Raw genomic sequence first — 23,595 nt, forward strand, 5'->3', positions numbered from 1 at the left:
CCACTATCATCATCACCAATAATAATAATAAACAGTACTCGCCTACATTTGGCAGGGGTATTTCTTGCTGGTTTTTGCAGCACTCAGCAACTCCTGAACTTGTGGTACAGAGATGAAAAAATAAGGGACATTCCTTGTACTAAGGGACTGTTGACAACGCTAGGTGAGCTCCCACCCAGGATCCTGTTTGATATTTCAGCTATTTAAACATAATAGGGCACTGGGGGAGTGTATCATTCAATGGAACGGTATGACACAGAAGCTAATCATCATCTCCCTTTCTTTATTGCAGGGGGTGCTGTATGACCTAGACAAGGTACGTTACCCTCGGGGGCAGTAGTGCTGCAAAGAAAACATTAAAAGTTGAGTGATATGTACCCAGGCCTGGAGACAACTGGCACAAAGAGCTTCTCAGAGCCTGATTCTCTAATCAGACACCACCACTGAGGGGGAGAGGCAGGCAGGATTTGCCACTGACTTCAATGGGAAGAGGATCAAGTCCTGAGGGGTCAGAAACAATCCTCAGAGAGTTCAGCAAGAACCTGCTGAAGGCAGGTTACACACAGAATGGTAACCCCCAAAACAGACTCTAGAGAAACATATAAAGAAAGTCAGTAGAGAACTATCTCTGATAGCTACTGCCTTGGCACTTGCTCTGGAGTGTGGACGTACATCTGCCACCTCTTCATTTAGCAAGAGAGGGCGAAATTTACTGCTAGGGCACTTCAGTGGAGTTGTTCCCACTTATACCAGTGGGCCACCAAGTTTTCAGAGTATTTCTAGTCTGTACACTCACTACTGATCCTGCAAAAAGCAAAGGCCTTCAAGCTTTTGAGTAGAGCTGGTTGAAAAATGGCAGTTGTTCTTCACAGTGAAATGTTTTAAAAACAAAACAAAACAAAAAAAAACAAACTTTAATGACAACGAAGGGGAAAAAATGTAAAAACCAAAACATTTTCAGTTTTCAAAGAACTTCTGGTAACACTTTGGCATTTTGAAAACCAAAAACTGATTGATGTAATTTTTTTTTACTGAAAACCAACACATTTTAAATGAACAATTTTCAGTTTTGTTTTTTGTTTTTATTGAAAAAATATTTTTAAATGAAAATTTGTCAAAAATTTGTGTTTTGATCAGAGCCATTTTTGGACAAAATAGGTTGGGATGGAAAAAATTCAACCAGCTCTACTTTTGAGTGAAAGACTAATTACGTTAAGATAAAGCACCTGATCTGAGGTTCATGTACAAAAACCTCTTCAGAATGAAAGAAAGCTTCACAGTTTGGAAAAGAAGAGTTTCTTTGAAGCTCACAATGGCTCTATCGGGGGGAAAAAACTCTCATTTCTCTTTTATTTATTTATTTGCAGCAAATCAAAGCGATAGAAAGATATGTGAGAAGGCTGGAGTTCCACATTAGTATGGTAATGAACAATTCTATCATGTTTCTTCTATATCTGCTTTTATATTATTAAGAAAACCAACCATTGCCTAGTGCAGGGGTCGGCACCTTTCCGAAGTGGTGTGCTGAGTCTTCATTTATTCACTCTAATTTAAGGTTTTGCTTGCCAGTAATACATTTTAACATTTTTAGAAGGTCTCTTTCTATAAGTCTATAATATATAGCTAACCTATTGTTGTATGTAAAGTAAATAAGGTTTTTAAAATGTTTAAGAAGCTTCATTTAAAATTAAATTAAAATGCAGAGCCTCCCCGGACTGGTGGCCAGGACCTGGGCAGTGTGAGTGCCACTAAAAATCAGCTTGCGTGCCATAGGTTGCCTACCCCTGGCCTAGTGTGAAAGCTTCCACTCCAGAGGGACCCACTTCGCTGCCTCTCCCCGAGGCAGTTAAAGTACTGCAATGACTCCTGAGACAGAAACAAAGAGAGGATTTTAAAAAGCTGTAAAACCTCTGAGGTTTGCCAGTTCTACATGCACACCAAACACTCCCACTGACAATGGGTGCAAAGGAAATGCAGGGTCAGGCCCTTGATGGGTAAGCGAAGATCTCATCATACATTTACTTTAAAGGTACAGGTAAAGGCACACTTGCACCTGCAAGAAGTTTAAGTTCACAATTTGATCTACTGCATGTTAAAAGTCTCACAGTCAGACTGCGAGTTTCCTCTGGATTTCAACACTAGTTTTTACACCATTTTATTCCACTGGGCCAAATTCTGCTCAGTTACACCGTATATACTTGGAATAACTCCATCCAAGTCAGTCGGTGTGCTCTAGATTTACACCAGTCTGCCTTAGACTCAAACCCACAGTATATTTTCTTTTAGTCATTAATATATCTACTCATTAACATTTTTCCCAACTTGACAAAATGATGCATTTATATGATAGATGAAATGTCTACTGAGATTCATTTAAAAAACACACACGCTGCTTGTTATATACAAGAGTGACCAGGCATACAAAAAACACTTTAATTTCATTGTTCTCATAATCACGCAGCTCAAAGAAAACCTTTAAGAAATACAGAAGGTTGAAATTTTCTGTCCAAACAATACACTTCCTTGCTGGTAACCTGCATGTCAAAATTATAGTCTAAAGCACATTTTCTATCTAAATCCTTCCTACGCCATCCACATCCTGCACAGAGCTACTGGCTTCTGTGTTTATGAAGAGATCTTAAACATAAAAGGAACTAATAAAAACAACTCTACTTGCTCAGTATGTTAGTTCACTGATCTATAATCCATGGTGACAAATAAATAGACCATTGTGTGAGAGAGTTTTATAATATCCGATCTTAGGCAGCTATTTAGGAAAATGGTTTTTAAATGGATAGAAGCAGAAGAATCTTTCAGAACAAGGACAAACTATGCTGTCTTCTGATAACAGCAATGCCCTATCAATGCTAAGTACTGTTGTCATTCTATACAGGAAACAAAGCATGGAAAACAGGAAGTGTAGTAACAGGTGGCAAATCTTTACAGTGGCAGATGAATTCATCTTAACCAGGCTCACATGTGCAGACACAGAGTCTGAGCACAGGGGTAGGCCCCACCCCGATTACGGACATAAATAGCAAGTGACAAATATTTATAGCAGCTCTTTAGAATGGAGACTAGAGGGTTGCTAGCTGGAAAGATTAAGTGTAGAGGGCTTGCATCTCAGATAAGCTTGGTTTGTAATTCTGAAGTGTTAATAAAGTTACCTTTTCTTCCATTAATCTTTGTTGAAGTATTCCATTTGTAAACTGCCTTCTGTTTTAGTTACAGGTCCCTCAGATAAATTATATCCGCCATTATGAACCCAAATCAGCCTTGTTAGCCTGATTTTTACACTTCAATTTTTGAAACTGTGATGGAGGGGGCTCAGAGGGGGTATACTCAATCACACTTCTTGTTTCCCATTCAGTTGGGAAACAGGCAACAGCATTTTTGTTAGAGATAGAGCTGAATGGGAAATTTTGATTTAGGATCTGAACATTCCTAAAGTTTGGGGATCCAGGTTTTGGTTCAGGTTAATTTCTAATGTAGATAAAATAAAATCATGGTGGCAGGTAGTATATGAAGTCAAGTTAACACAAGTTTTGATAGAGGCAAGTTCTGCTGTGAAAGATCCATGACTGAGCAGCGTTAGGATGCAGTGCATGATCCACTAGAAAAAAGCGGAATATATAAAAACTGAATCTTGTCCACTGTTAGCAGGAACAGTGGAAAGAACTAATGTGACAACCTCCTTGTAGTTTTAGTTTCACAGGAAAAAAATCCAACTCTTAAAATAACTTCGTTTTACTAATGAAACTATCAGATTCAGCTCTTGCAGCTGGCTGCTGAATCTGAACAAGTGGAAATCCCACTGCTGCAAGCCCCCAGCAAATAACTCGGCTATAACAAGTGTGCACACGAAGGATAAGGTTTTAAAAGAAAAGCACAGTAGGGGTGTTGGATAAGCTTATGGAATTATTAATAGCATATGGAGCTTTTTACTTCTAAAGTTATGATCTAAAACTGGCCCACATTCCTAGATAACTAGGACCAAACTTTCCAAAACTGATTAGGGAGTTTTGGGTGCCCAATGTGAGACATTTTCAAGGGGCCTGATTTTCAGAGTTACTTTTGAAAATCTTAGCCCAAGTTGTTACTATCTAATGGATATTCAGTGGTCTATCTGAAATGAGTTAAAGGCCTCTGTCACAGTTTCAGGGTAACTGAACCTGTATCCTCCCCACCCCTGTGGCCCACTCCAAGAGTTTTAAGGTTGCCCAGCCCCCTTACACTCAGATATCCCCAGCAAGCCAGTCTGTCTAAAGGCCAGTGCCTGAGCTTTGCTGTCTCCTCAAGGGCTATGACCAGTGTATTGCCAGCAGTTACAGGTTACCACACAGCTTTTTCTCAGCAAGCACCTTTATTGCTTTAAGGTAAAAGCATTACACATAAAAGTATTAATAAATAAAAGCTCCTGCATGCATGCTAAAAGCTTATCCGAGGTCAACCATCAGTCTTTTAGAGCCCAAGTAGGTCAAAGTCCTCCCAACCCTTCTGCAAGGGTTGGTCCCGCCCTGGAACAGAAGGTCCTGTCCGTTTGCTGGATCAGAAAGAAGGCCCTGAGTCAGTTCAAGCTCATCCTTTTATACCAAAAGCCTTTCCTTTGTCTCTTAGTCTCTGGAAAACCCAGCTTGAATCAGTATATACATATAACAGCAGGGGGTGGTACCTCTCTAGAGTTGTTTGGTTTCAGTGATTCACTTTAACCACCTCTCACTGTTTTTAGTCACTGGAGGAGCTGTGGTAACCTTCCCCTGTGGAGCAGAACATAATCAATCATACATAAACCATTCATCGCTGTCATGCAATATTGTCCCCAAAGATATTGCAAGCAATTGCAATATCTGTCACAGCCTACATCCAGGTCTTGGCGTTCACATTGCAGGACTCACCGCTGACACTACCTGGCATCAGCATAGTGGCCAAGGCTCTATTTGGAAACTCAGCTACTTTCCCACTGCTAGAAAGAACTCCTCCACAACAGGGCAGTGGTATGTTGGGAGGAAGCTTTCACTGCCACTATTGTGCTGTCCTTGGTTTTGAGACCAAACAGAGGACATTACTACTCCCCAGGGCTGTCAAATCCAAGCTCTTTTATAAGCTTGAAAGTGATTTTTTAAAAGAGATTTAGAGAGTTCTACAAATCCCAGATAAAAATGGAAAACAGTAGCTGGAGGTCTGCAGAACTAAAGTACAAATTGCTGAGTCTCTGTTGTCATGATGAAGTTTTACAGCAGAGGATGTTTTTCCATATTGCATCCTTTTTAAATGTAATGTGATGGCATCAAAACTACAGTTGTTTACCTGCTGGTGTATCTAAAAAAAAAATTTCAGAATTGTTCAGTTCTATTTCCTTTTAATGGAACGTATTTTATGATTCCTTTGGGTTTCTTTATTTTAATGTGCTTTCATTGTTCCTGCTAGGTGGATGAGCTGTACGAAGCCTATTGTATCCAAAGACGTCTTTGTGACGGCGCCAGCAAAATGAAGCAAGCATTTGCAATGTCACCTGCTAGCAAAGCGGCTCGAGAGAGTTTGTCTGAAATCAACAGAAGCTACAAGGAATACACAGAGGTATGTGCTGCTCTGTGTAGTCCAGTCCTGCACTGCTTGACATCAATGGGAGTGTTCCCATAGATTTCAATGGGAATTTTGTCTGAATAAAGACTGCAGGATCAGCCCCTACATCAATGCAGCTAATTACTTTTGACTTTTGAAATATTTGACTGATTAGAAATATTATGGGACTATTTTGTATTTACTTCCATGGGGCAGTAGGAGACCTGCAAATACAAGCTTGTCACTCTGTCAGAGATGGATGGAGAGGGCACAGTGACATCATATTGTAATACCACAATATCTCCATCTAAACATGCACCCTGGGGCCACTGTTCAGGAAAAGGCATAAGACTGTACTCCAAATAAATTCTTCCCAATTCTGCAGATTTCAGTACATTATGGTTTCCATTAGCCTAGAACCCATTTGTGTGAAGACATCTGCTGCATCTTTTCTAATCTTACTCAATATTATCAAATCTACTTTATTAATGTATTATTGCATCATGATCTGGAAAAGCTATAGAAAGGTGCGACAACCACCACAGCTCCTAGGTAATAGGAATCTCCTTAAATACAGAGAATGCGTTGGGAAGAGTCCAATGCCCCTTTTCTCATAGTGTGTTCCACATAGCTCAAAGCATAAAAACATGTTGAGATCCACTTTGGCACAAATCCTTGGCTGGAGAGAGGGGTGGGAAAATGATCAGCTTACACCATGATGGCTGAGACTTCGTTCTGCCAATGCAAGGATTATAATGCAACAAAAGAACAACATTGGGCCAAATTCAGCCTTGGTGTAAACAGGCTTGGCTGACCTGAAGTCAATAGAGCTGCATCTGTCTGTTCCAGGGCTGACTTTGGCATATTGATTTTAATTTGAGACACTTATTTTTATCTACTGAACATTGTGGGATCTTTTCTTTCTAAACTATTTCTTTTTGTGTGTGTATTTAAAAAAAAAAGTGGGAGGTTGGTCTGATATCAATCTTCCGTTTTCCAACACAGAACATGTGTACCATTGAAGGAGAGCTGGAAAACCTACTGGGGGAGTTTTGCATCAAGATGAAAGGTAATTGCCCTCCCTCCCAACCCTTCTGCATGAACAGACTTGCCAGAGCTCTCTGTGTGTGTTCCTGAGAGCTCTAAGAGCAAAAGCTAATTTAGGTTTAATGTATGAGAGGTTTGTTTTTCCCATCACATCAGTTGCTGAGCCTTCAGAACCCTGACTTACACCCACACCCAGCAGAATTGATCATACTAGTTTGATGCTCACATCTGTACAGTGAGCTTTTCAAAGACAATTCTTCTATTTTTGAGGGAGATGGGGTAATTAGACTGCATTGCTTTGGTTATCAAGATGAATGTGTGATGCGGTTTCTAAGGCAACTATCTTTTGCTTCTATTTCCTCTTATTCCTTCCATAAGTCTGCTAAGAAACTATGTCAGTGTCTGTGGATCAGAATTGTAAAATGTTTTCTTATTTTGATACCAAGTTTGAAAGTCATTTACCTTTGCAGAGATTGATTTTTTTTGGGGGGGAAGGGAGGTTTGTTTTTGGTTTTTTGAGTAAAAATTAAAAAGAGAGAGTAGGGGCACCTTACTTTTGAAAGACCCACCTAGCTCAAGGGTGTAATCTATGTTTCAGCCATAAGTCCTGTGTTTTTACCGTGGTCTGATTTCCTCCTACAAGATTAATGGTTCTGAAAACAATAGAAGCACTTTTGCACAGATACAACCTTTAACAGGTTCAGTGAATTAAGTCTTGTTTCAAGACTCAATGCTTGAAGTAAAAATTGGAAAAGAGCTTTTTAAAATTAAATTCTACTTGTCACTTTTTCTTCACTCGTGTCAAACATTAGCACTAAGATACTCATGAAAACAAAATCTTTGTTTTGAAAAATTCATAAGCTCCTTATGTATTTTCCTCACTTGATGTTCCTGTCCACACTAAGTGAAAAGACATTGCCAAAAATATCAATTGGAGTATCTTGAGCTTGCAGTACCTGTAAAAAGGCTTTGCCTTCCATGTGCCACTCTCTCCCAGGCATTTTACAAACATTGGTTGTATCAGTAGGTTGCAACATCTTAGGCTACATCTACACTACAGGGGGGGGTCGATTTAAGATACGCAAATTCAGCTACGCGAATAGCGTAGCTGAATTCGACGTATCAGATCCGACTTACCCTGTTGTGAGGACGGCGGCAAAATCAACTGCCGCGGCTCCCAGTCGACGGCGCTTACTCCCACCTCCGCTGGTGGAGTAAGCGCGTCGATTCGGGGATCGATTGTCGCGTCCTGACGAGACGCGATAAGTCGATCCCCAAGAGATCGATTTCTACCCGCCGATTCAGGCGGGTAGTGTAGACCTAGCCTTAGACAAGATCTAGATTTAGCCAAGATCAAGCTGAATTGATTCAGCCTACAATAGTTTGTCCCCAGTGGAGATGGGAAGTGACAAGTGTTGCAATTGTACTCACTTAACCACTCCTAACTCCATCCAATGTCTCCCATTTAAAAGCCCCTGCTCGCAGCAATAGTGCTGGGCACTAGCAGAGAGGCAGTCTGGTGTTCCAGAATGCACTGATACAACCAAGGCTATAAGACATGCCATGAATGAAAAGCGTTGGTTCTGTAACAAATAAAACTGCTGTGTGTATACCCTAAACCAATTAAAAGAACAGATGATGCAAAAAGCTACTTCTAGGAGTCAGCATCCCTGCAAGACTGATGTGTGCATAATGAGATGTTTGTGACATCACTGTTGATTGCAGTAGAAATGATTATTGTCATAAATGGCATAACTTCAAAGACCTGACCCTGCATTTCTTGCACACCCTAAGCTTACAGTGAAATCAATGGGATTTTATGGCAGCCTGATTTTTCATTCCATGCACATCAGTGAGGAATAAGCATCAGGAACAGAGTACTTAAAAATCCTGATTACATGCAGAAACCCTTAGCATAAAAGAATGGGAGAAGAGAAATGATAAATGATGCATCATGAGAATTTTCTCTGGGAAGTTCAATGCAGGTGATACAGCAACATTGTTGTAACCCTAGGATCCGAGGGTGGAGCTGAAATATACATTTCTGAAAAGCTTAAACATCCCCAGTCATTTCAGTGCAAATCACTTTTATTTTGCGTCATGCATTAATAACAGTGGAGTAACACCGTCTCCTCCACTTGCACTGAATGAACAATAATGTCAGAAGGTAAAGAGACTTAGCTCTATTTTCATAACATACAATGTTAAAAAAAAAAAAAATCATGATCGTTTTACGAAGTAAGGACAATGGCCATGCCAACCTTCCGTTCAGGATTAACTCCCCCGTCGAAAGGAGGGGTACTAAACATCACCACATGTGTGCCATGGAGTGCCACCCATCTCCAGTACTCTAGGTACTGTCACAGCCCTAATGCTGGGGGATGGCACACAATCAACTAAACTAGCCTCCCCGTATTCCTCTCCCAACCTCTATGGAAATATACTTTGATCAAGCTGTAGCCGTTTGAACAACAACAGAGGAGAGGCATGGCCCTTCCCGTTCTAGTAATACCAAGAGCTACAGTACTTTCATACTGCTTTTCAGACTTGCTTTCCCTACCACTCCCTTCTGTGTCCCTTCACGCAAACAAATGCTGTAGGCCAATCCCCCGATCAAAGACGAAGATGGAGCTGCAGTTTTAAACCACCCTCTCTCCCCCCTTTCTATTGGGCTGAAGAAAATGTTTTTATTTGCATCAGATATGTTCAGTGACGCTGCCCAGCAGAGACCAAGTTAGCTGATACAAGCACCTTTATGGAGATGGGAGCAGCAGCAGCATAGTGCTAGTAAATGTAAATTATTTATAAACAATAAATAAATTAGAAAGTGGGAGGCAATAGGAGCCCTGACAGAGGGCTGCTTTGTTCTTCTGCTCCCAGTGTTCAGGGGAGAGTAGAGGATATGCTGTGTTCTGTTCAAAGAACCCACTAAAGAAGTGAAAGGAAAGAGTCTGGGTCCAGATTCTTAACGCAATGACCAACTATAGATTAACCAGTAGTAAAAGAATTGGGTTTACCTGCAGTAGGTTGGATCTAAATACCTCTTGTTTTTTAAAAAGAGGGTTTGTTTTGTGGGTACGGCAGCGAAGACTGGAACTCTAGAGTCTTGAGTTTGATTCCCTGTTCTGCCACAGATTTCCTGTGGGACTTTGTGTTAGTCACATAGGTACAGATCCTCAAAGGTATTTAGGCACTTCACTCCCTTTGAAATTCATGGGAGTGAGGTAACTAATACCTTTGAGGTATTAGTTTCTCTGTGCTGCAGTTCCCCATCTGTAGAACAGGGATAATGCTTCCCTACCTAACCAAGGTGTTAAGAGGATACATTAATTTGTAAGCTACTCAGATGCTATAGTGATTGGGCCCATATAAGAATTGTTTAGGGTGATATAAAGAGGTGTAATTAGGAGTAATGAGATGAAATAAAGTTGAAGACTTTTTTATGCCAAATATCAGCAATAGCTTCCCAATAAGGAGATAAGAGAGTCTGCAGGAAAGTGGAAGAAGTTCCCTCATGTGAGACAATTTAAATTAGGCATGTGAAAAAATAGCAGATGTGTCCGGTAGCTGTAGGGAACAGTCTTGCATGGGCAGGGAGAGGGACAGAATTGGAGTGTGTAGCTCGACTTCCTATGTATTTATGAAGAGAAAGTATCTTAAAAGTAGGGTGACCACACAGCAAATGTGAAAAATCGGGATGGGGTGGGGGTAATAGGAGCCTGTATAAGAAAAAGACCCAAAAATCGGGACTGTCCCTATAAAATCGGGACATCTGGTCACGCAACTTAAAAGAATCCTGCTCTTTATAATTTGTATCTCAGTTTGGTAACTGTTTGCAAGTAAATGTAATGCAGTTATCAGTGACGCCAACTCTTATGAGCCTCATGATAATATCAGATATTATTCTTAAAGCCCCAGCTTCTGAAGTCATATAGTTACATGGGAATCTCCACTTTTTTATTTTTTAAATACAAAACTTTCAGCCCTCATGCTTACAGAAGAAAACTTGAACCCTGAAGGCTCTGCAAAAGGCAAATAAGAACCCCCCAGATTGGTTACAAATAATTAATCTCATTATTTGTTTGAGGCCTGACTCATGGTTTTTGAGCAGTTGTTGGGCTGGCAGTACTGGCATTCTCTGGATTTTTATATCAAATGGCAAATACTTCTTAAATTTAGGAAGAGCTCTTACTGAAATGGTAAATTAGGCTTGTGAAGGATTGCTGCCACCTACAGACAAGACTTGAGAATAGAACACGGTATTATTGGAAGCCTGAAAGACACCAGGTTTATGTACTTAGTGTACTTCACTAACTGCCTCAAAGCCAAGTTCTCTCCGTACAAACTAAGGTTGGATTCTGCTCTCAATTACATTAGTGGAACTTAATTGTTGTCAGAGAAGTGACATCAATATAAATGAGCAGTTTTGGTGTATAATCTTGGTTATGGATGAGTGTTCGTGTGTGTGTGTGTGTGTGTGTGTGTGTGTGTGTGTGTGTGTGTGTGTGTGTGTGTGTAAAAAATACACCAGGCAACATTGCATATGGTATTGGAATCAATTTACTTGCAGATCTACGTTTTCTTTGTGCAATTCAAAGTGTGTAGTCCTAATGCTCCACTGAATATTTACATTTATTAGAGATGTCGCAATTATGTGCAGTTTCTCCTCCCTGGGTGTTCACACCTCAACTGCTAGAAGAGGGCCTCATCCCCCCTAATTGAACTAACCTCATTATCTCTAGCCTGACTCACTCTTGCTTGCATATTTATACCTGCCTCTGGAAATTTCCACTACATGCATCCGACGAAGTGGGTATTCACCCACGAAAGCTCATGCTCCTATATGTCTGTTAGTCTATAAGGTGCCACAGGACTCTTTGCTGCAATTATGTGCGTGTCCAAGAGCAGAATTTGACCCAAAACATGGCATGGCATGTATCTCATGCCATTTATGTCAATATAGGATGCTGCGTGTTGCTGAATGTGGTGACCTGTTTCAGTTTTATCAGGAGTTTATAAATTAAATTCACCATCTGACTGTGTGGCATAACAAATATTACTGGGCAAAAAATAGAATGAAAAAATGCACTGTCATTTGCCTATTACCAGTTTGGATAGTGAATATACCAAACAAAAAGCAAACTAGCAGACAGCAAGTTATCCAAGATCTCTCTAGCATGACTGTTGTCTACTTGCATTACATTCAAATAGTTTTGTTCATTTCACATGATCACCATTTATAATAAACCATGACACAGAGATCATGAAAAAAGAACGAAGTTGTAAGTGTAAGCTTATGTCATGTCTCCTTTAAAGCTGTTTGGTTCTTGATGCAGTTTCCATTTCTTGGGGCTGTAGTAGTGGCTAAGAAATGCATTTCCAATCCACCAGAAGATACTTGAGATTTGGGACTTGTCTTAGTAACTGATTTGTAGAGCTGTACTAAAGAATTTGAGGGGCTAGTAGGAAGTTTTCATAGCTAAAATCCAGCCAGGAGCATAAATCAGACATTCAAACACCAAACAAACCAAATCCGTGATTGGGTTACTCTCTCAGCTACCAATGCATCCTACTCTCATGTTGCCCAGCAACAAAAAATGAACCCGACAGCTTCCCTGCCATTTGTGGGATCTTTATAGAAGCCAGAGAGGCAGCCTGAATCTCAAACAGTAAGAAATACTGGTGGGTTCAATTCTCTCAGAAAGGATGTACAAAGTGCTGGTGCATATGGCATGATTGCACTGATGCCATAAAAGGAGTGCTAGGGTTTTGATCAGGTCTTAAGCATTCCGTTTATACAAGTAAAGGGAGCTAGAAAGAGAAGAAGGTGTTAAATAAAGAGTGTCTTCTGAAAATGATCTCAAATGTCATTTGCTCTTAGGTCTGGCTGGTTTTGCTCGTCTTTGTCCTGGAGATCAATATGAGGTAAGTATCATGTCAGTTCCCTTAGTGTAAAATGGGGGGGGGGGGAGGAGGGGGGAATTTCCATCACTTTGTACATGATCCTGAAAGTAACTTATTGTGGTGACACCTCTGGAAAGAGCTGCTTTCCCCTCATGTATATAGCAAGAAAGGCCCCACTGTTGTCTTTATGACTGAATGTGTCAACAGTGAAGACTTCAAGATCAGACCCAAAGTACTGGATGATGGCTATTAAGATAACAATAGGTCTGTCTTTAGCTTTGTTTTAGAAAGAAATCATGTCTCACAATACTTTATTTTTGGCATAAGTCTCCAATTCCTCTAGGCAGAAGATGCCTCATTTATCCAGTCAGTGCAGATTGAATAGACCAAATCTATTGGAGCAACACTATGTCAATGGGACATTAATACCAGCGCAGAATATATATAGGAATGACAGAACAGGTTGTGCTGGTTGGGGAGTGGCACTATATGTGAAAGAAAGCATAGAGTCAAATCTAGTAAAAAAACTTAAATGAATCAAACTGTATCACAGAATCCCTATGGATAGAAATTCCATGCTTGAATAATAAGAATATAGCAGTAGGAATATACTACCAACCACCTGACCAGGATGGTGATGGTGATTGTGAAATGCTCAGGTTGATTAGAGAGGCTATAAAAATAGAAAACTCAATAATGGGGATTTCAACTCCCCCATATTGACTGGGTACATGTCAACTAGGACAGGATGCAGAAATAAAGTTTCTAGACACCATTAATGACTGCTTTTGGGAGACAGGATACTGGACTAGATGGACCATTGAACTGACTCAGTATGGCCATTCTTATGTCAACTTTAATCAGATTCAGATCAAAACCAACCAGAACCTTTCAGAAGTTAGAAGTAGTTTGATAAAAGATTCCCTCCCCTTTTACCAAAACCCATTTATTAATCCACCAGTCACCATTTCTTATTTGCAGTGGCAGGTCCTCCAAAGGGAGCAGACAGCTCACTAGCTAGGGGCAGGTTCTCTCTATAGAAGACTGGCCAGGCAGCCTAATTCTTCCATACCAAGATCCTCCAGCTAGGGTGGCCTGCTGTTCTCCCTGCTTTAAAATGTAGCATTAGGGGGCTTCACTTACATTTATGCCACAGAGTTCACAAAATCTTGGAGCATGCAGGATTCCTCTTTGTCTTCCCAAGAGAACCTGTCAGCCCCTAGAGAATCCTGGTGCCTGAAAACAGAGGTAGACAGCCAGCCCTGTGATTCTCTCCCCTAGCTAAGGAGATAATAGAGCAGATAAGTGAAGCTGTGGTCTCTTGGCCAGAGGAGGTTGTGTGGGGAGGAGAGAACGGGACTCCCCATGCAACCTAAAATCATTCGGACAAGCTTCTCACAAGCATATCAACTTGTGGTGTTTTTGCAAATCTGACCCCTGAATCTTTTCAGGTGTCTTTAGCAGTGATGCAATATTACTAATGACATCACCATCTCTTTTTTCTCAGCCCTAGCTGCTGAGAGGGAAGGGATTTCTGGTATTAAGGGGTTGCCTTCCCTTTCTGCCCTGGGTTCTGGATCGGTAGGAGCAAGTATTTCTGCAAGACATCTAGTGCTATATGAGCAGGTTTACATTATGAAATGAATGTGAAAACTCAGTGCAGTGTCCCTTCAGCATAGACTTTCCTCCATGTTTGGTGGAAAGCAGAGTTCAGCATTCATAGCATCTATTCTTCAGGTGTATTTCAGAAACTGCCCTTTTCCTCATATCTTTGTCTGACATTTGTCTGCTGAGAACAGGTAGAGCATGCATGCCAAGGAACTAAGAGGACTTTTCTTTCTCATAGATTTTCATGCGGTATGGTCGCCAGCGATGGAAATTGAAAGGCAAAATTGAAGTGAATGGCAAGCAAAGCTGGGATGGAGAAGAAATGGTTTTCCTCCCTCTTATTGTTGGGCTGATCTCTATTAAGGTAAACACCCCAATTTGTACTGTCTAGCCACCTGCTGCTAAAAGCTGCCCATAAAGCTGAAATAGAATATGAGGCCCTGTTCCGAATACTACTGCTCTTTACCCTTGCAGGTCACAGAAGTTAAAGGACTTGCTACTCACATTCTAGTGGGAAGTGTTACCTGTGAGACAAAGGACTTGTTTGCAGCTCGGCCTCAGGTGGTTGCTGTTGACATTAACGACCTTGGCACTATAAAGCTGAACCTTGAAATTACCTGGTAGTAAGTAGAACCGCTTTACTTTTCAGTGGGTCAGCAGCTTCTCAAAGCCAAGTAGAATCTCATATCCTCTTGTTTCCCTGTTGAAGAGCATTGGTAGACAGTGATGACCCCCCGCTTTACCATAGACTTCCTGTGTGACCTGAGGCTAGTCACTAAAGGTACATCTACACTTAGGGTGGCATGTAGAGTATAGACACTGCACGCCCAGCTAACACAGGTGTAAATAGCAGTGTAGACAGTGAGGCACGACTTACTTGAGTAGAATAATGTAGACTGCCATACATGCCTATATCTTAGGGTGTGTACCCTACATGGCTCTCTACCAGGGTTGCCAAACCTCCAGGAATACGTCCAACCAAAATTGGCAACCCTACTCTCTACAGGCCCTGGCAGTGCCTCCCACGTCTACACTGCTGTTTTTAGCAGCGTAGTGTCCTGTTGCCGCCCCGCTGCCAGAGCCTTTTCCTGTCATTTATAGCTACACACCACAGTGACGAGTGCGGACACAGCCTGTCTCACTGCAGTGTGTAGCTGCACATACTCTACATATCATTTCAAGTGTATACAAGGTCTTAGTGTGCTTGTTCAGTTCTCTACCTGTACGAAGGGTAGAATAGCACTTCTCCACTTCACAGAGGTGTTATGGGGATAAATACATTAAAGACTGGGGCACTCAAATGCTACACTGATGAGGGGCATATAGGTGCCATACAGATGTTGCCTCAAACTCAAACATCTGAGGGCAAAATTGGGCCCTTCTTATATGCATGAAAAATCTCAGTTACACTGGTGCAAATTTTAGTGGAGATTTACACTAGCATAATAACCAAGAACAGCATTTGGCCCAGAGCATTAAAAACTAGCCTTCACATGCTTGACACATTGCTTCAGGGTAGTGGGAAATCCCTTGACATGCTCACCCCACAGCAATAATAAGCACAGGATGATAGAGCAAGGATTCAAAGCAAGATTTTATGGCATTTTAAAGTAGTATCTACCCGTCATCTCTAAACAAACTCTGAAGTATTTAATATTTACATTTGTGTATGTTATATCTTACAATGCAATAAAGCATTAACCCAATCAGGACAACTGCTGTATTCCATTGTGATGTAACAGCTCTATTAATAGTAGAGCGCCTTACTCCTAATTATTTTTGATACCTGTCATCTCAAATGCAAGAAAATTCTTCATGCTGTAGGAGTCACATCATATTAGCATACATAAAATTATTCCTGGCAGTGGACTGCTTTTTATCCTAAAGGAGAATCGCACTTCTGAGCTAACTGTCTAATGAACAAGATTTTCTTTAATGTTTCACTTAAAAACTGAATTCTCCTTTTTAGATTTGCTGCTAAAATCCATTACTTTTCTTTTCTTTTGTGTCAGGTGCAGATTATTCTAATGAACTAAATGAATAATAAAAAAAGAAACAATTTCCCTGTAATTGTGATGCAGTCTCATTCCGCCTAAGGTGGTGATTATTTCATTTAATTAATTAATTTATTTAATTTATTGCAGCCCATTTGATGTTGAGGACTTGACCCCATCCACAGGCAATGCGAACAAGACATCTGCTCTTCAAAGAAGAATGTCCACGTATAGCCAAGGGACTCCAGAAACTCCTACCTTCAAGGATCACTCATTCTTTGTAAGTTAAGTTTGGCCTCACATAATTATGTAAAGAGACCCTCACCGCCTCATCAAAATAGTAAATGCTTAATTGCTTTAAAATGCATTTTTCCCAGCTTCATCATTATGCCATGTTAAACTCTATGAAAAGCAACACACTTCCAGGTGTTCAGCCTAGAAGTAAAGCATGTTTAGGTTCCTATAACCCTAAAATATAATATGGTCAGTTATTGGATGCCCATACTTCTGCTTGTGATATTTGAGGAGACTTTATACAATGTATATCTATTCAGCGATAGCAGTTTAAAACAATTAGAATGATCCTAGTTTGTGGTTTAATCTAACTCAGCATGAAATTCACCCTTATGCAAAGAATCTGCACAAGGCCAAGGTGCCATTTAAGTCCCACTTAAACCATATTTTGATGGGTTAAGTAGGATTGAAGTAATGCATTGGCCTTGCACTGAGGTGAATTTCACCCTCAATTAATATCATTAAAGCTGGCCATTTAAGTGCTGTAACTATGATGCATTCAACTAACTCCCCCTTTTGCTTTAAATGCTGAAGAAATGGCTACATCCTCCACAAGACAGGCCGCAGTTGTCAGTTTTAGATGCTCTGCAAGACACTTTCTTTGACAGGCTGCAGCGCAGTCGCTCTTTCAGTGACCTGCCATCTCTCAGGCTGAGGCCTAAAGCAGGGCTAGAGCAATATGTGAGTTTTGCTGGGGGTGGGGTGGGGGGGTGTTTGTGCGTGTGTGTGTAATGAATGATTGTTTCAGTGCTCACGTGGCTTTCTCATTTCCATGCATGCTCTGTTTGATCTTTAGCATCACAGATCATCTAGTTTGCTGACTGGTTGCAAGGGAGAGACTAGGAGTATAAAAGCCCAATGCTGCTCTCAGGAAAGCCAATAGCAAAATTCCCATTGACTTCAATAGGATCAGGACCACAGCCCCTATCTAGGGATGGGGCAGAGATTCAGCTACAAATGATAGTCAGACAACCCATCTTTAGGGATGCAAAGTTAGATTAGTCGATGCTCTATATTTTTCTTGTAATCTGACTTCCAGCACTGAAAGAACGTTTAAAAATGTATATACATTGGAAAAAAGCAAAAAACAAAACAAAACAGAACTTAATATATTTAGACTTAGAATGAAAGATACAAAGAGCTCTGGGCAAAAGTTCAGTAGAACTTTGGATGCTTTAATCTTATAAACTAAGATGGTGTATAAATGCTTGCAGCTTTCTTCAGCAAATTGTCAGCAAAATATTTGTCATTTTTCATCTGTGTTGTGTTCAGATGTGAGTTGTGAGCTAGTTTGCCGTGCAATTCAAAACTTTCTAGGGTAAGGACTACGTTAAACGACAAGCGTTATACTGTAGGCTTTCAATGTCATTCTGAAGAGATTCTTATACTTCCCATTTTGCTGTGATTTTTTTTTTATCCTTTTAATGTTCTACATTTCATTTCCCACTATCTACTTTAAAGATTGGTTAAAATAACAGAAGAATTTGTTCTAAAACTCCAGGATGGCTCAAACCTATTTATAGTGAAGAAGATGATAGAGATTTTTTTTTTTAAGGCCACATTATTCATACTAAAGGAGAGTTAAATGTGAGATATTCATACATTTTGCTCCTTTTTACTGATGCCTTGTCTAACCAAAGGCTATTTTTCACTTAAAAAAAAAAAAAAAAATGCATTCTGGTGAAATTCTCCAGTCAGATCTGTATGGCAAGTTTTGGCTCCTAAATTTTGCTCCCCTACAATGTATAAAACTCCCATGGAGGTCAGTGAGAGATGTGCACATGTGTAAAATGTGAAGAGCGGAGATCCACTGCATAGACCTAAATGCAGAAAATTCTGTCCGTCTATATACATTACTGTCTTCTACCTGTCAGTTTGTCAGAGAACTGGTGGAAACAGCATCATGCAAGTTCTCTGTTATCTTTGATCTTCTATGTCAGTGGTCTCCAACCTTTTTATGCACAAGATCACTTTTTGAATGGGAGCTGCGGGGATGGTGCTGGGGGCGGGGGCAGCGCACGGAGCTGCCTCCCCCTCCCTCCCAGGGGCTGCAGGGCCGTGCCAGCAGCCAGCCACTTCCGGGAGCAACATGGGACCACGGCAGGCAGGCAGGCAGCCTGTCTGAGCCCCGCTGCTTCGCTGGACTTTTAGCAACCCAGAGATCGCGATCAACTGGCAGAGGCTCCAGAGGCGATCGATGCATTGGTGACCACTGTTCTATGTGACCTATGTTCACCAGTTACTCTTTGTATAACAAATACATTAATTTTTTTGTCAAAAGTATTGCATGAGTAAGATTGTGTCCCTGAAAATCATGTAATATTAAACGTTAACATGAGCTAGTTAAACAGTTTTGTGATTCTGGGATATTTTTTATTGCTTTAGAAATGGAAAAAACAAAACAGGAAATCTGAGCAATCACTAAACGAGTACAGACCTGCACAAAAGAACTGTAACAATACAACAATGAACAGAGCTTTTCTATGTGAAGTAGTAAACTGAATAATGCAAATTAAATTGCTGTCTGAGAATTAATCCAATTATACCTGTTCAGATCTTACTGTTGTGTCACGCTCAATAGTGGGCTCAGTTTAGTTTGCCAACAGAAAAGATACTGACCAAGTTTCCCAGACCTGATGTAGCAGGTAGCACTCCCACTGAAATGCGCAGATGTGCCAGCTTATGCCAGGGCTGAATTTGTGTGTCTCTTTCTCTTTTACACAGACGTGTATCGTGTGTGATGCATTCCTTGTGTTTTATTTTTACAAGTTTACATTATCTTTGCAGTCCAATTCGCCAGACGACATCTTTGAAAATGGGATGGCAGGCACGGAGAAAAGACCAATATCTTTCAGCTTTGGCGATATACCCAATGGAGATTGTGCTCCCCCACCCATCACTGTAGATTCCGCCTCTGCCCTTGACCCTTCCAGTCCTGAAATTACTGTCACACCTCCAGAGCACAAATCCTCAAAAAATCCAACGATGGACAGTTCCAGCACAAACTCGTCCCTGGACTCTACACCTGAGTCAAAAGACTTGAAGTCACAGCCAGAGCATACACCAGTACAGGAGAACAAGAAAAGTTCCAGAGTAGCCTCTGAAGTTCACCAAAAGTCTCCAGGCCCTGGGAGTGATAACCTGTTTATAGATTCTAGTGTCCCAGTGTCACTTCTACAGGAGACAGATGACGTGTCAGAGTTGAAACCGGTGGAACTGGACACCTATGAAGGCAACATCACCAAACAGCTGGTAAAAAGGCTCACCTCCGCAGAGGCTCCAATGACACCTGAAAGGCTGCAGTGTGAGGGATCAATAAGTGGTGAATCAGAAGGATACAAGTCTTATTTAGATGGAAGCATAGAAGATGCCTTTCAGGGGCTTCTCCTAGCCCTTGAGCCACATAAGGAACAGTATAAAGAATTTCAGGACCTGGACCAACAGGTGATGCATCTGGACGATATTCTCAAAGTAAGTATATTTTCAGAATACATCAACATAAAGAAAATCTGAATGAGTATGAGCGGCCCTATTAATTGTAAACAGCAAAATACAATTTTTTCAGTCTGTTATCAAGAGCTCACTGGGAAAATACCTAAAACCAACTGATTCGCTCCAACCTTGATTGACCAACCATCTCTTTAGAGAGGCACATTTTAAGCTTTGTAGTTTGCAGTTTGGTTACTATTCCCTTATGTTCTTGAGCAATTTGTATTTTAATTTAATTAGATAGAAGCTGAAAAAGTAGCGGGGTACCATAATCAACAAATAATTGAATAAATTTCCCCCACTGCAGAAATTACTTAGTGAAACTTTGACTTGTGTTATGCAGGAGGTCAGATCACAGCAGTCCCTTCTATCCATAAAAATCTACAGGCCAGATCCTCAGCTGCTATAATTCAGTATGTCTTCATTGACGTCAATAGAGCTCTGCCAGTTTACACCAGCTGAAGTTCTGGCCCTATAACTGGATGAGTGGAATTGTTCAAAAATGTCTAGGTGGCTTAGGAGCACAAGGTCTACTGAAAGTTACTGGGACTTGTGCTCTTAAATCATGTAGGCTCTTTTGTAACTAACACCCCTAAGTATCTAAATCATAGAATCACAGAAGTGTAGGACTGGAAGGGACCTCGAGAGGTCTTCTGGTTCAGTCCTTTGCACTCAAGGCAGGACTAAGTAATGTTACAAATCCTGTAATTAGTCTATGAATGAGACTGAAGCTAAATGGAAAAAGTATTTTACATATGTTACAGTACATAATGTCTTAACCTTAGATTTGTTTCACAGCTCTTCACTAATCACTGTGATGCACATTTTTTCTCCACAAGAAGATATTCATGATTCTTTATCATGAGGACAGAGTTAATTGGGAATAACTGCTTTCAAATGCTTCATATTCCTATGCCAGGCGGTCTGTTGGAATGATCTGAGTAGTGTAGAATTAACCACATAATTGAAGAAGAGCATAACTAAGGAAAGGAGGGAGAGGTTGTCCTTTTGTTACCATTTTAACATCTGTGTTTCCATTGGCATTTTACAGCTACATGATACTTTTCCAAGTTAAGTGCTTTTCTGACAGCCCGTTCCTCCTGCTCTGACTCCCTGAACTAACTCCGAAGTGGATTTGTACATGAGAGACTACAAGTATCAGTTATTTTTGAACTTCCCAGCTGCTCTGCTGCTTGTGCAAATGAGGTCAGCTGTCAGAACAGTACTGAGGCAGGGGAAAATACTCATTTTCTCTCTCTGTGAAGCATATCATACAAAGGAACAGAGGGGGGAATGCATGTGCAGGTGGAACACTTGGACTCTTGAGACCACTGCTTCTTTGAGATCGCCATTCAACCTGTTAATTTGCATGAGGATTGAGACTGGGGGTCACTAACCGAGTTGCTGGACTTCACGTTCAAAAGGTCAAGACAGAAGCTTGTTCTAGCTGAAGAAAGCTTCCCTTGACTATGTCAGCAGGAAGAGAAAATTGACAGTGCAGTTGCTACAGTTTTATTTTGTACAGAACAGGAAGCCCATCAAACATGTAAACTGAATGAAAGGCTGGATAACACATACCTATCTCACAGGGGTGTTGTGAGGATTGTTTGTTTAATGCTTATACAGCCTTTGAAGGTGTAAGATGCTGTAAATGCTAAAGTATTAATATTATGTACAGATGGCATAGATGCAAAACTCCAAATCATCCCAAGCTGTGGGAAAGTGTGGTTTTGGAATCAGATCTGAACTTCCCAGTTAGCTCATCACTCACTAATGGGCTAAACCAGAACTCTGAATCTTAATACCAACTTTTGGGAAGGTTCTGTTCTGGAACCATACTTTGTGTCTTCGGGCCGTCTCTGATGATGATGATGAGTATAGCTAAAACTGTAGAAATTGCTGTGCAAAACTGCTGGAGCTGATCCTAAGTCAAGTTACTGACTTACACTCTGATCTTGCAAGATGGTCCACACAAGCAAACGTCTGTGCCCATGCAGAGCCCCACTGACTTCAGCATGGCTGCACACAGAACACAAGGTCTGCCTGCATGGATCATTATGCAGGATTGGGGTCTTAGAGATTTCTTACAGAGGCCATGAAGCTTTACTTACACTTTCTCCCTGTTGTTCTGAGTTTCTCACTCAGTTCCTCTGGAACTGAGTGAGAAAAAAAGGCATCTCCTCTGGTTGGAATTGTTACTTTCTGGGTTATAAAATTGCCTTTAGGAATCTCCTTGATTATGTTTATCATTAAAAAGCACTGTCTCCTGGGGTGTCCAGTACCACGATATTTGATAGAGGAATGTCTTGCTTTCCTCCTGATTCCAGTCCTGTACAGTAATCTGGAGAGATGGGACCAAATTCATACCAGATTTAAACTCCATTGGAGTTATCCCAGGAATGAATTTGGCCCAGTACAGCTTAAATGAATGCATGTAATTAAGCTTCTGTACCTAAAATTACTGCTATGGAATGTGCATTACGTTTTCAGCCTCCCACATGTTAATTAACACACTGTCCTCTTTAAGGCCATCGAAGATCTTTTCACTTGACCTTAAGTGAAATGTAGGACAGAGTTGAACCCCTGACATGTTTTCTATTTGGAGCTTTTTCAGTGTGCAGACTTTGACTGTATTTCTTATGAAGGTTTGAAATTAATATAATCCAATAAAATTAAGTTTTAAAGCATATAAAAAGTTGTAAACTTCAATGTTATCCTTTTTTCAGTAGTTAAATATATTTTTGGTGTTCATTGGTTTGTTCTGCCTTTGCAGTGCAAGCCAGCAGTAAACCGAAGCAGGTCCTCCAGTGTCAGTCTAACAGTTGAAAGTGCTTTAGAAAGCTTTGATTTCCTGAACACCTCTGACTTTGATGATGAGGATGGTGGAAGTGATGAGGTTTGTAATGGTGGAGGAGGTGCTGACTCAGTATTTTCAGACACTGAGACTGAGAAGACTAGGTAAGTCAATAGTGACAGCCAGCTTGCGGTTCTCAAGGCAAGCTGCTACACTAGTTCTTTGTCACTAACAGAGGATCCTGGTGCACACATTATTCAAGGAAGATGAAACTAGATATTTGAGGTTATAAATCAAGAGGTTTTCTAGTGGTTAACAAACCTGAAACACTCCAAATGCAGGTATCAATTTTTCTTGTTCAAACAGCTACACTCTGTCCCCCAAAAGGGAAGTGTAATAAATTGGCACACTAGAGATCAATATCTGCAGAGCTTCTTCCTTGATATAGGTTTGGACCTGGTTTTCCTTGGTTTGGATTTAGTAACTAATTCCTCTCTGTTTTTCCTCCCACCCCTGTCTTTTCTCTCTAGCCCAATGAGTCTTTGCAGTGGATTAGGATTGTCAGTAACAGTAACACAGGGCCAGATTTAAACAGCATGGTGTAGGTTTCCTTTGGAATGCAAGAGTAATGACTGGTACTTGTTCATGGCCCTGCATGTTACGTGCCCTCATTCCACCACTGTCTTTGTGAGAGAAGTAGTTGTGTGTTTGTTATGTGCTGTCATGTCACCTTGTGAAGCTGACTGTATTTTATCATTAGATCCTCATATATACATTTGTAACCTGAGGAGAACTAAAACATGACCCAAAAAGTCTACACACTGCAACTATGACTGCAAAAGGAGCAAAGAACACACAGCTGTCTCCTAAAAGGGAAGCTACATTTCCCACTGCCCATCATAG

At 40.8% G+C, this 23,595-nt stretch overlaps 1 protein-coding gene across 1 annotated transcript in view; it reads left to right on the plus strand.

Annotated features, from left to right (window-relative positions):
• The window catches only part of RIPOR2 (RHO family interacting cell polarization regulator 2), a 100,812-nt gene that overhangs the window by 57,822 nt on the left and 19,395 nt on the right, over positions 1-23,595 (plus strand). Inside the window, exons 5-15 of the mRNA XM_065398913.1 lie at positions 293-316; positions 1,368-1,421; positions 5,428-5,577; positions 6,568-6,631; positions 12,491-12,534; positions 14,360-14,485; positions 14,596-14,744; positions 16,266-16,395; positions 16,944-17,090; positions 19,197-19,880; positions 22,672-22,856. Of these exons, the coding sequence (XP_065254985.1) occupies positions 293-316; positions 1,368-1,421; positions 5,428-5,577; positions 6,568-6,631; positions 12,491-12,534; positions 14,360-14,485; positions 14,596-14,744; positions 16,266-16,395; positions 16,944-17,090; positions 19,197-19,880; positions 22,672-22,856 (1,757 nt within the window). The remainder of the gene's footprint in view (positions 1-292; positions 317-1,367; positions 1,422-5,427; positions 5,578-6,567; positions 6,632-12,490; positions 12,535-14,359; positions 14,486-14,595; positions 14,745-16,265; positions 16,396-16,943; positions 17,091-19,196; positions 19,881-22,671; positions 22,857-23,595) is intronic.

This window comes from Emys orbicularis, chromosome 2 (assembly GCF_028017835.1).
Source record: "Emys orbicularis isolate rEmyOrb1 chromosome 2, rEmyOrb1.hap1, whole genome shotgun sequence".
Lineage (NCBI taxonomy): Eukaryota > Metazoa > Chordata > Testudines > Emydidae > Emys > Emys orbicularis.